At 34.6% G+C, this 10,490-nt stretch overlaps 2 protein-coding genes across 2 annotated transcripts; one reads left to right on the top strand and one right to left on the bottom strand.

Moving 5' to 3' along the window:
- Window positions 1-305: 305 nt before the first annotated feature.
- stc1l (stanniocalcin 1, like) lies at window positions 306-1,508 on the bottom strand. The gene is made up of 4 exons (XM_072658902.1): window positions 1,397-1,508; window positions 1,147-1,289; window positions 850-1,061; window positions 306-600 (listed from the first exon to the last, which is right to left on the bottom strand). Exons 1-4 carry the CDS (start codon window positions 1,506-1,508, stop codon window positions 306-308), a joined length of 762 nt encoding a protein of 253 aa, XP_072515003.1.
- A 6,870-nt stretch (window positions 1,509-8,378) lies between these two features.
- Window positions 8,379-10,117, top strand: LOC140536609 (L antigen family member 3-like). The gene is made up of 3 exons (XM_072658522.1): window positions 8,379-8,449; window positions 9,199-9,327; window positions 9,866-10,117. The coding sequence occupies exons 1-3, from the start codon at window positions 8,394-8,396 to the stop codon at window positions 9,978-9,980; spliced, it is 300 nt and encodes a 99-aa protein (XP_072514623.1). The 5' UTR covers window positions 8,379-8,393; the 3' UTR covers window positions 9,981-10,117.
- Window positions 10,118-10,490: the final 373 nt, after the last annotated feature.

Genomic DNA, 10,490 nt, shown 5'->3' with positions numbered 1-10,490 from the left:
TAAAACTATAGATGTGTTACCAAACCACCTCGCCTTAATACTTCCTATGTCCAGCATAAGGAATAAGCTATTTCTGCGCGGTTACAAGCATTTAAAATTTACATTAAACACCACAAAATAAACTACTTACTAAGAAAACTATCAATAATACCAATGTTCTGTGTGAATAAAAATACAGACTTGTGCTACTTAATTAAGTTATGATATCAGCAAATATTAAAAATGTAACTTTCAGTTAAACATATAAGCACAATTAACAATGTATAGGAATGTAATGTCATTAATATTAATGTCTAGTCATCTTATTAATTTGGTATTCCATTTTCAACTGAACGTTTCTTGGCAAAAAGATGATTTGGATCCCTGTTGCGCAAACTGGGTTGGATCTTGAACATGGGAGCACCCAGGGGCCAGCGAAAACTGTCCTGACTATCTGTCTCAGCATGGCCAGGATCGAAATCCACAGAACATGGTTTTTTCTGCAGCAGCTGAAAGAGAGTGTCCATGTCAGGACCCAGTCTAGCCACCAGCCCAGATCGAACCACCCCCACTGTGTCCTCATCACACTCCATCAGGCTCTGCAGCAGAGTACTGTAGTACCTACCACAAAGTAGAATTGAACAGTTGCATATAATTCATGATTACAAAAGAAATATGCTCAAACTAAAAATATAATAGAAATTTCCAATTAAACCTTATGTGTTTTCCTTACATACTACACATACTAGGCTAGTCCACATCAACAATTGTTCTTTATTTAAAAAGATTTTGATCTCGGCCTATTTTACATATAATGAGTAAGGTCTGACCAATACCAAGAACATATTAACAGAATCTGACTGGATGTACCTGTTTGGAAAATGTCTGGGCACCTTAACCACTTCTCCAATAGCATCAGGGTTGGAACGGGCCACTCCACAGACACCAAGCTTGCTGTAACACTCCTCTTGCACCTCAGTAATCATTTTTTGGAAGGTAGCACAGCGCCGGATTGTCTGATGAACCTTGGAGGTGATGCCTTTGGCAATGCACTTGATGCTGTCTTTGACAAAGGTCTTGCCCTTTACAAGACAGTTGAGATATTTTATGCATATATATGAAATATTTTCTGTATTCCTATTGTATTGTGTTCCTAGAATTATTTACCTCTGTGTTAAAAACTGCTGCTGAATTGAGAAAGATGTTACAGAGTTCATGCATGCCATCAGTGTCACATGTAGAATTTTCCAGGCAGGCAAACGCACTACAGCCTACTTGCAGAGCACTGCTTAGACAGCGGGCCACTTCGGCTGAAGGGAAGAAAAACAGATTAAAAAATTGCCAAGAAAAAAATAGATCTGATAAAAAACTAAACAATGTATGTAACATATTTTAAAAGTTAGAGTGGGAAACTTACATGGACTACTGGCTAAGAAACGAGTTTGTCTTAGTGCAGGTTCATACTCATCTGTTTCCAATGCAGACACAGCCAGGACAAGGAGCATAAGAAATCCACTCTTTAGAAGCATTTTTTTTTAGTTGTAAACAAAATGTCTCAGTCCTAAAGCTTTAACGGCTACCCTCTGCTTCTTAGTTCTTGCTGAAGGTGGATGAAAACTCCTATTTATACAGTCTACAAGTCATAAATCCTACGATTTGGACACTCAGTCCAATCAGAAGCCAGTGTCTTTCAGTTAAGTGAAGCCTGTATGGGTCCTAAAACTTTCCATGCTCTAATAAATATTCATGAGTCATGATTTTATCTCTCAGAAGAAAGCACTTGACTAGTTTCCTAAATTGTGGACCTTTCATATGTAGACTAAATTTTTGAGTTAGAGTTAACAACATACAAAGTATGTATGAACTAAAAAACATGCTTGCGTGTTTAAATGCTTTAAAGACTATTTTTTTCAACTTGATAAGGCTACAGATAAGGCTAATTTAAATAATGTACTGATATTATGTTTTGTAGAGTAAAACAATGATACTTGTTATTTTATGTCTGGAAATTCTAGTTGACTTTTTATGAGATACAGCATGTAAAGATAATTTCAATTATGAGCATTACATTTTCAATGTACTTGTGGAGGTTGCTTGTGCAGTGCAATAGATATTGTGGCCACCAAACAAAATTGCAAGATGCTTTCTATATACTTTGATTGCATCCCACAGGATTTTAGAAGTTTAGTCCCAAAGATTAATACATATCATGATTTGTTGTTGAGGATGCATCCTCAGCTTTGATTCGCATTTATGGCTCATCGAAGGGTATTTTCCTCAGATGGCCGCATTCTCATTGTTATTTAACATGATGTGATTTGTTTTAAAGAAATAATTAAACTGCAAACAAAATATTCTTACTGCTCCTGAACAAGGACTGGGTCCCGAACATGTCAAGTGTGCAAATGTTATACACACATTTTATTATGATTATAAACCCCTTAGAAAACATTGCACTGCAACAGGAATTGGCTGAGTAAGAGGAGTATTTTATTTATACAATTTCTAAGTTTTAATTGTTCAAATGATTTATGATTTTTAATGTACTGTAGTAACGTTTAACACATTATATAGTATGTGTGGGGTGTAAAGCCTAAAACACATCAAGTATATAGCTGGGAATATGTCCAACTTTGTTTTACAAAGCCAGAATTCTAGTTGAAAGACAGTCCAATGTCAAAATGTATTTTGGTCTCATGAGCAGACTCTCTTTTTCTACTCCAGGGAAAATGTTATATTATATTGTTTATGGTAGGGAAGTGCAGGCTACTTTAGGATGTGCCGGGTTGAAATGCCAGTTAAAGTGCTGGCTGGTGCCTTGCAGCTAGGTGAAGTGCCAGATAATGTGCTGGCTGCTTTAAGAAATGGCAGTTAACAGGAATGATGGAGGTCAGGTTGAGGTATGGAGGACCAAAAACAATTTCCAAGAGACTGCTCATAGGGTTGCTAGAAAGGCCAATCAAAATAACCCCGTTTTTCACATCAGATGTTTGCAAGAAAACATGAAAACAAGTCCTGTGGACTGATGATTCTGTTTGGAAATCAGGTGGACTAGCTTTTTAATTTACTGTAACAGGAATTGTGACCAGTGGTGCCCAAACGTAACTTTAATTTGAGTAAGATTAATATTCAAATGACAGCTGAAGCTATAATAATATATATTACAGCCAAATGGGAGTACAAAATACTAAATAAAACACCACAGATGACAGTGGTAGAGGCTGATTGTATCCCATTGACTCTCATAAATTGCTGTCAGTTACTCAAATAAGTAAGTTGTCTTTGAAATATTGTGTTTTAGCTTGTCAGTTAACAGGTTTCTAAACATATTTAAGCATCAGTCTCAAAGTTCAGGTTTTATTACTATTAAACAATGCTACAAATGAAATGCTTTATACATCTATACATCCAACATTTGTTTTAAAATCAAGGGTATAAATAGGGAGCATGTACATTTGCTTTTTGCTGCAGTAACAGCCTGTGGAAAGACTTTACACTAGATGGATTACTGGAACGTTGCTGTAAAAATTGGAGGAGGTGAGTAACTGGTAAAACCGCTGTTAACCTGCAGTAAAGAGTTAAAAATAGCATGAGTAGGTTTTTTCAGGAGAATGATTTTACCAGTGAAATAAGATTTTCTGAGATCAGTTAGACAAAAATAAGAAATATCTTTTCTTTCCTCTGAAGAACTGCATTTTCTAAACTGTGGGCTAAAAACTATACTTCCTGTCTTTCACAGTGATGATGCTGTTAAACAACATGAATACAGAGACACATTGAAAAAAAAATAGATTTTTGATTATCTAAGCACACAAAAATTATTTTAGGAGGGCTTGTGGAATCTGTTCTCCAAGGTGAAGGCGTTTTCATGTGAATGTATAATTCTGAAAAATTTATGTTTCTGAATGTGTGTTTCTTGTGTGAGGAGCAAATTCTTGTCTCTATTGTGTATCAACATCAGCATAAGAACATCAGATTTCAGGCATCCTTTGTTGTTATTATCATAAGAAAAAAAATTAATATAAAACATAAAACAAAAAGTCAGTATGCTATTTCTAATAATAATAATAGCCATTCTTTTAGTTCATGTTTCTGTTATGGCTGTTGCATTTTAAATAAACTATTTTTTTTCTACAGACTTTTTGCTAGCCTTGTACACAGTTGCACCAGGCTAATTAGCAATGAGCTAATTAGCATAAAAGCATACTTGTTTACATACACATCTTACAGTGTGCGACAAGGCATATTATACATATAAATAACACTGGCTTCGTGACATCATCCTTTTCTAATTTTAAGGCAGGTCAAATTCAAGGCCAACATCTACATAATCTTTTTCCATCCTTTTATGTTCATTCTGTTGTTGATGTATTCAGCATTAGGAGTAAGTGAGTTGTTTTCCATGATGAATAAAATTACCGCAAATACACATATTTTCCTTTAAAGGTTTAATTGCACTGATAGTGATCAAAGAGCTCACTTTTGGGGAAATGAGGCTGCTATTTGTGTTTAACTGCCTTTGTCCACAGTCCACAGTTTCCCACAAGTTGTTGGAATGGTCTAGGGAAATACTCTGCAGTACTAGGAACACTACTACTTTGAAAAAGAAACCTGCTTTTTTTCGCATATGCATCATTAACTGAAAATTATTTATTATCTAAATCACAATCTAAATAAAGTAAATTTATTTAAAAAAAGGTCAGAGTGGGTGATTTATAAGGATTCATAACATAATTCCTTTTTTTTGTTTTAGAAAACTATAACAAAAATGTAACCATTGATATACACTAATGTCCAAATGTTTGTGGACACCCCTTCTAATAAATGCATTCAGCTACCTTAAGTTGCACACACACAGCTTGTCTAGTCCCTGTACCCTGTAGAGAACTGTTCTCTGAAAATTATAGTGCTCCCTCCAATAATTTTGGGAAGAGTCAGCAGAGTTTGGGATGTGGTGGGGTGGTGATCATCCAACATCCTGACCTTGTTTTAGAGCGCTCTCTTTAGTAACCTTGATTTTGGAAGAAACAATGTATGAGCAGATGTCCCAATTCTTTTGTTTATATAATAATAATAATAATAATAATAATAATAATAATCGTCTTCTTGTTCATTTACAATGATTTCTCCTTAATTATGATGCTTTGATCTTACAATATATCTTACAAAAATATTTAATTGATTTTTTATTTATTTTAGAACAATTACTTTTACATTACTAAAACAATTAATTAAATAAATGTTTCATTGTTTTGGTTTGTGTTTTCTTTTCTGCATCTTTGTACATTTTATGTAAATGAATCTGAATGTATGTTTATCAAGTTCTGTATTGCTACAAGTTAATTTAGAAATAAACTAACACTAGTTTAATTTTCATGCTGATGCAAGTCCATTTGTAGTTGGCCCACTCTTTGGATCATATCCAGCTGTAAAATGACAACATTCATTGTGAAAAATTTTATATATATATATATACATTTTAATTGAATTACATTCACTATTATAGGGGTCTCTATCACCACAGACATTTACACCACACGCTGCACTCGTGAGACCATCAGCATTGTGAAGGACCCCACTCATCTCTCAAATGGACTTTTTTCACTGCTCCCGTCTGGCAGAAGGTACAGGAGCATCCATGCTGTCGTTGCACGATTCTGCAATATATATATTTATATATTCTATACTTTACTACCTCAGTACCTGCTGTTTCCTGTTTCATGTGTGTTATAAGCTGTATGCATATAATACTCACATTGCACTTTTGCAGTCTGTCCTGTACTGTATTGTTTTGTTCCATGTTGCACCTTTGTTCTCAGAAAAACGCAATTTTATTCCACTGTGTACTTGTATAGAGCTAAAATGACAATAAAAACCACTTGACTTGACTTGATTTAAATTAAGTAGTGCAATACTTGTCTGAAAATGTAGTGCCGAATTTTGAATTAATGCAATGCAATAAAGCAATGTTATATAGTGCAGAAGCTGCATGTGAATCTTCAAACAAAACAATTTTCATTTTTGAATCTTCATGAATGTTTAGTGTACACACAACAGACATGGAAGTACTTATGCATGGATGGACAGTTTTTGCTTCCAGATTACAATAGCCATCTTCTCTTATAACTTTATCTGCATGCTTTTGTGTGTGTGAAACAGATATGATGAATGCAATAAGTTGATGGGCACAGCGAGCTACAGCCACAGTCCTCTAAAGGTTGCAAACAGCTAGCTTCTAAATTTATAATTTCATATACCAATGTAATGTTGGCAAATTTATGAATAAATTAATGTAGACATTAATTTCACATTCCTCATACTTATTCTCCCCAAATGTCTACAGACAGTACAACACACAGAGTGCAAACGAGACACAGAGTACAAACGAGAAAGTGTAACAATTAATAAATCTTAGGATTGACTGAGATTGAAGTTGGAAGTGGGGTAGTGCAAAAAGAATGTGTATTCTATGTTATTGTGGAGGATCAGCCAGAAAACAGTAGAGTGCAGCACAGGTTAGTGCTTCAATGAAGTCTTCTCATTGGACTAATTGTGACAATTACATTGTGACAATTAATACATTTGTTTTGTCATTAATCCCTTATCTTGTATCATAATTGTACAATTTTATCAATTCAATTGTTAATTGAAAGTGCAATTCCATTAGTGGGGTAAAACAAAAAAAGCTATATATATATATATATATATATATATATATATATATATATATATATATATATATATATACACACACACACACATATATATATATATATATATATATATATATATATATATATATATAGCTATTTATAATGTCTGACACTTTGTTAAGGTTTTTGTATATTTTATAGCCATCAACAATTTAAACACTTATGAAAACAAATACCATAATGTAATGTAATTGTTATGTATAAAGAATTTCTCATTCAATCCACCAAGAGTTGTGAGTATTTTCAATCATGTGATGCTTCTATAATTTTTATTTTTTGAAACAGTAGCATGTGCTGGCAATATAGAGAATGTTCAACCCGTTTAAATGGGGAACCATTGTATCAAATGTGTTATTATCTAATCCATTTCTGGAGTTCTATGTGGAATTATATCAGATTTGACTTTTTGACTGTTTTTGTGTTTTGTTCCAATGCAAAAAGAAATAAAGTGAATTTCAAAGTATTTATAAACTCAATAGTGATCTGGGAGAAGTGACACATTTCCTGAAAGAAGTGCAGAGGTGCCAATATTTATGGTCATGACTGTCTAAACATAAATATATGTACTGTTATATGAAGATAAGTCCAGATGACCAAGATTTAGTAAATTGTTTTTGTTTACCTTCAAGTACACTTGGGTGGGCAGCAGGGTCATCTACTTTGCTCTATTTTACTCTTCTCTTTATTTTCTCTTGTAATGTCAATATTCACTATAAATATTTTCAGTTGTTCCTTTTCTCACTTACCAAGTAACTTGCTCTCCCTGCCCTGTACCCTCTCTCTCTTTACTCTAATCACACCAGAGTGAACACAAAATAAATATTAGTGAACAACTGATATTTTTTTGCCATGATGTTCAGGAATGGATCTTGTCAGTAATGGATTTTATTTTTTGTTGATCTCTTGTCTTATTACTGATTCCTATGAAGCTGCTTTGTGACAATGCCAGTGGATTTGATTTGATTATTCACCATTTCTTATCTGACTGGTAGCTATTATCTCAGAAAACACAGACTTAAATCTTGTACAAGTCTCATGTACATTCCTACTTATATCATGTTATTAGTATAGCTTGGTCACAACTATTTTTTATTTTTGAGACTGCCAAAACACTTCAGAATGTCACTGTCACCTTATTAACGTGTCGATCATTGAAGAGATGCACCTGTAACATGTGAAGTAAGCCATGAGCAAGAGGAAGGGTGAGATTTCTAACAAATACAATGAAATGTAAAGTCATTAACGTTAGTTCAATATGCCCGTGACCACTTTTAGACGCGGCGTGAAGAGTTCATTTTTCCGATAACAATTCCACAACAACAGGTCCAGTTAAAATGCTGTACGGACGTTACCGTTGCCTTTTCTGTCAGTGATCTACAAAAAACTTTGCTGGTGTTAGCTACAATAATAAGTTCCCATCAACAACAGATAGGAACACTGACGGATCCTAAGATTGCACAGCTAGCTAGCTAGTTGCACAACTTTCAAACTAGTGAGTGGAATATTTTTATTATATTGTATATTTATATTATATATACACAGACTTATTTAGCAGAATATAATTGGAGAAAATACTCCACCATGGACGGTGCTCTTATCCTTAAAAGCCTGTAGCCAACTGCCGACGAGAGGGCGCTGATGCTACATGTTGGATATAATGCGCAAAAAAAATCGAAGAAGAAGCAGAAGCAGAAGAAGACGATGGTGATGGCGGCGGGTGCTCTCTGTGTTGGAGCTGTTTCTGCACGTCTGGAGTTGTATCCTTATTGATTTTGTATCTTATGTGAGCGACGACACTGCACTGTGGTGCTTATTCACAGCTCTGGATTCTTTCTGCTTCGTTGGGCTTTGTTCGTAGCGTCTTAGTTATTCGAAGCATCCGAAAGAATTCCTTAGTGTTTTTAAGACTTTATTCTTTAAAATTAATTTACCTGTGTGCACTGTTTCTAAATATGCCATGTTGCCAGTTAATTTTGTATGAAATCAACTTGAGCCAAACACGCACTGCTAAGACTCGTCTTGGGTTCAGTTTTAGTAGGTGAAGTACATTTACATTTATCTAGCTAGCTATGTAAAGTATGACTGGTCTTAGCTAACTACAACTGACTTGAAAGTTACGCAAAGTAGTGCACTGATCATTTTATGGCAGGTTCAGATTTCTTTACAGCAAAGCTGGCTGGTAGCCGAATTAGTGGCTTTGTTAATGTGAATTATTAGTCGCACTGTGTGGGCATAATGAACACTAGCACACTTCCTGAACCTTTAGTTTGCAAAATATGTGGCATAAGTAATATAATTTTTGTTGTGCACACAAGCATTCAAATATAGTGCAAGTGAACTGATTGGCTTATGTTCATTATATATTTGCGTAATTAGATGCATAAATCCAATGAGTGACAATTCTCTGGTTAATACTATCTTTGTTAATACCTGTTAAGGCAACATGTCCCTAATGTATTTGGTATTAAAAATGTACATCTGTAATTAGCCTTTACTGCCAAGTCAGTACTGTAGAAGTTCCTTTTCCTTCTCAAAGGGAGGCTTCCATTGCGGTCCAGTCCTTGTTCCCTGATCGTGAACCAAGAAAAGGAGGCATCACAAAAACTCTCAGTGTTTCTGCCAACATCCTGTCTGTGTAAGTTCTTGTAAGCCAATTCCAATTCCAGCTTGGTATTTACTTGGTATTAAAGTTTCTTACCCAGTACTATATTACATATAGCGTCTTGAAATTATTAAAAAAAAAATTTGTAAATATGTCTTTGTTTATCTATTATCACAAGAATTATCCTCATAAAAATATATTCTGTAGAAATATTGGAAAAGCGGTGTTGCCATCTAAGCATTGGCTCCTTGACTGATAGATTGCCAGTTTGATGGCCAGTGATGCCATGGTCATCTGTGACCAGTAGACCTGTTCTCTCTGGGTTGATGGGATTCTCCTGCTCTCCATTCACTTATCGTGATGCTAGTCAGCATGGCCATGTTAGAATTGGCCTGCCAATTTATTACACGTATTTGTTCTGTTACATATAGTCTTCAATGATAATTGTTACATTTTGTTACACTTGACTGTTTGTTTCAATGATTGATGTTGTAAACTATATAATACAGATTTGAAAATCAAGCATTATTGTGTATGATTTTCACCTTGAACTTCTCTAATGCATTTTTAGAAAGTGGACTGCTGATGAGGCCCGTGTTCTTCGTGTAGCAGTAGCCTCATTTTTAGATCACCTAGCACTGGTAATGGAAACTATGGATGCATTTGGACAGACCATGCCACAGTGAAACCAATGGGATACTTGGACAGAAGACTTATGTTGGTGTAATAGACAGAATCACTTGTAAAGGAATATAGAACATTTTCAGAATGTGTGTGGAAGAAAACATGCTGTTTCAAAATATACAAAAACCTTCCAAAATCAGGTTTGATACTGACCATTGATTCATTTGTGCTATTGTGTGTTCAGGGTGGACTTGATACTTTTATGATACGATAGTATTTTGTAATGTTATCGAAACCACTACAATTGAAACTTTTATTAGACGTTTTAAACATTCACATCTGTTTTATGTACAGTGCATAAAAACACCCATTGGATGAAGTGAAATGGGGGGCACCTGAATGCAGTGAATGGGCCTCAAGTTATTGTAGTAAAAAGATTCCACAGTGAAGATAAAAGAACACTCCAAGCAATTCTTATACTTTTTAAAGTATAAGTCAGGGGTTTGATACAAGTTATTAACAAATGGAAGAAACTCTTTGGCACCACCTGTTGTCCTGTTTTTATAGCATTT

This window comes from Salminus brasiliensis, chromosome 16 (assembly GCF_030463535.1).
Source record: "Salminus brasiliensis chromosome 16, fSalBra1.hap2, whole genome shotgun sequence".
In the NCBI taxonomy this organism is placed as follows: Eukaryota; Metazoa; Chordata; class Actinopteri; order Characiformes; family Bryconidae; genus Salminus; species Salminus brasiliensis.
The sequence above is the reverse complement of the archived record's forward strand: the minus strand, read 5'-3'. Positions and strand labels throughout refer to the sequence as shown.

What these genes read in the sequence shown, in the direction of transcription:
- stc1l (XM_072658902.1), bottom strand. Translation starts at nt 1,508, where the DNA reads ATGCTTCTAAAGAGTGGATTTCTTATGCTCCTTGTCCTGGCTGTGTCT. An exon ending in CAGCAGTTTTTAACACAGAG is followed by an intron (nt 1,062 to 1,146) that starts GTAAATAATTCT and finishes TGTCTTGTAAAG; the next exon opens with GGCAAGACCTTTGTCAAAGA. An exon ending in CCCAGACATTTTCCAAACAG is followed by an intron (nt 601 to 849) that starts GTACATCCAGTC and finishes ACTTTGTGGTAG; the next exon opens with GTACTACAGTACTCTGCTGC.
- LOC140536609 (XM_072658522.1), top strand. Translation starts at nt 8,394, where the DNA reads ATGGTGATGGCGGCGGGTGCTCTCTGTGTTGGAGCTGTTTCTGCACGT. An exon ending in GTTTCTGCACGTCTGGAGTT is followed by an intron (nt 8,450 to 9,198) that starts GTATCCTTATTG and finishes CTGCCAAGTCAG; the next exon opens with TACTGTAGAAGTTCCTTTTC. An exon ending in TCTGCCAACATCCTGTCTGT is followed by an intron (nt 9,328 to 9,865) that starts GTAAGTTCTTGT and finishes ATGCATTTTTAG; the next exon opens with AAAGTGGACTGCTGATGAGG.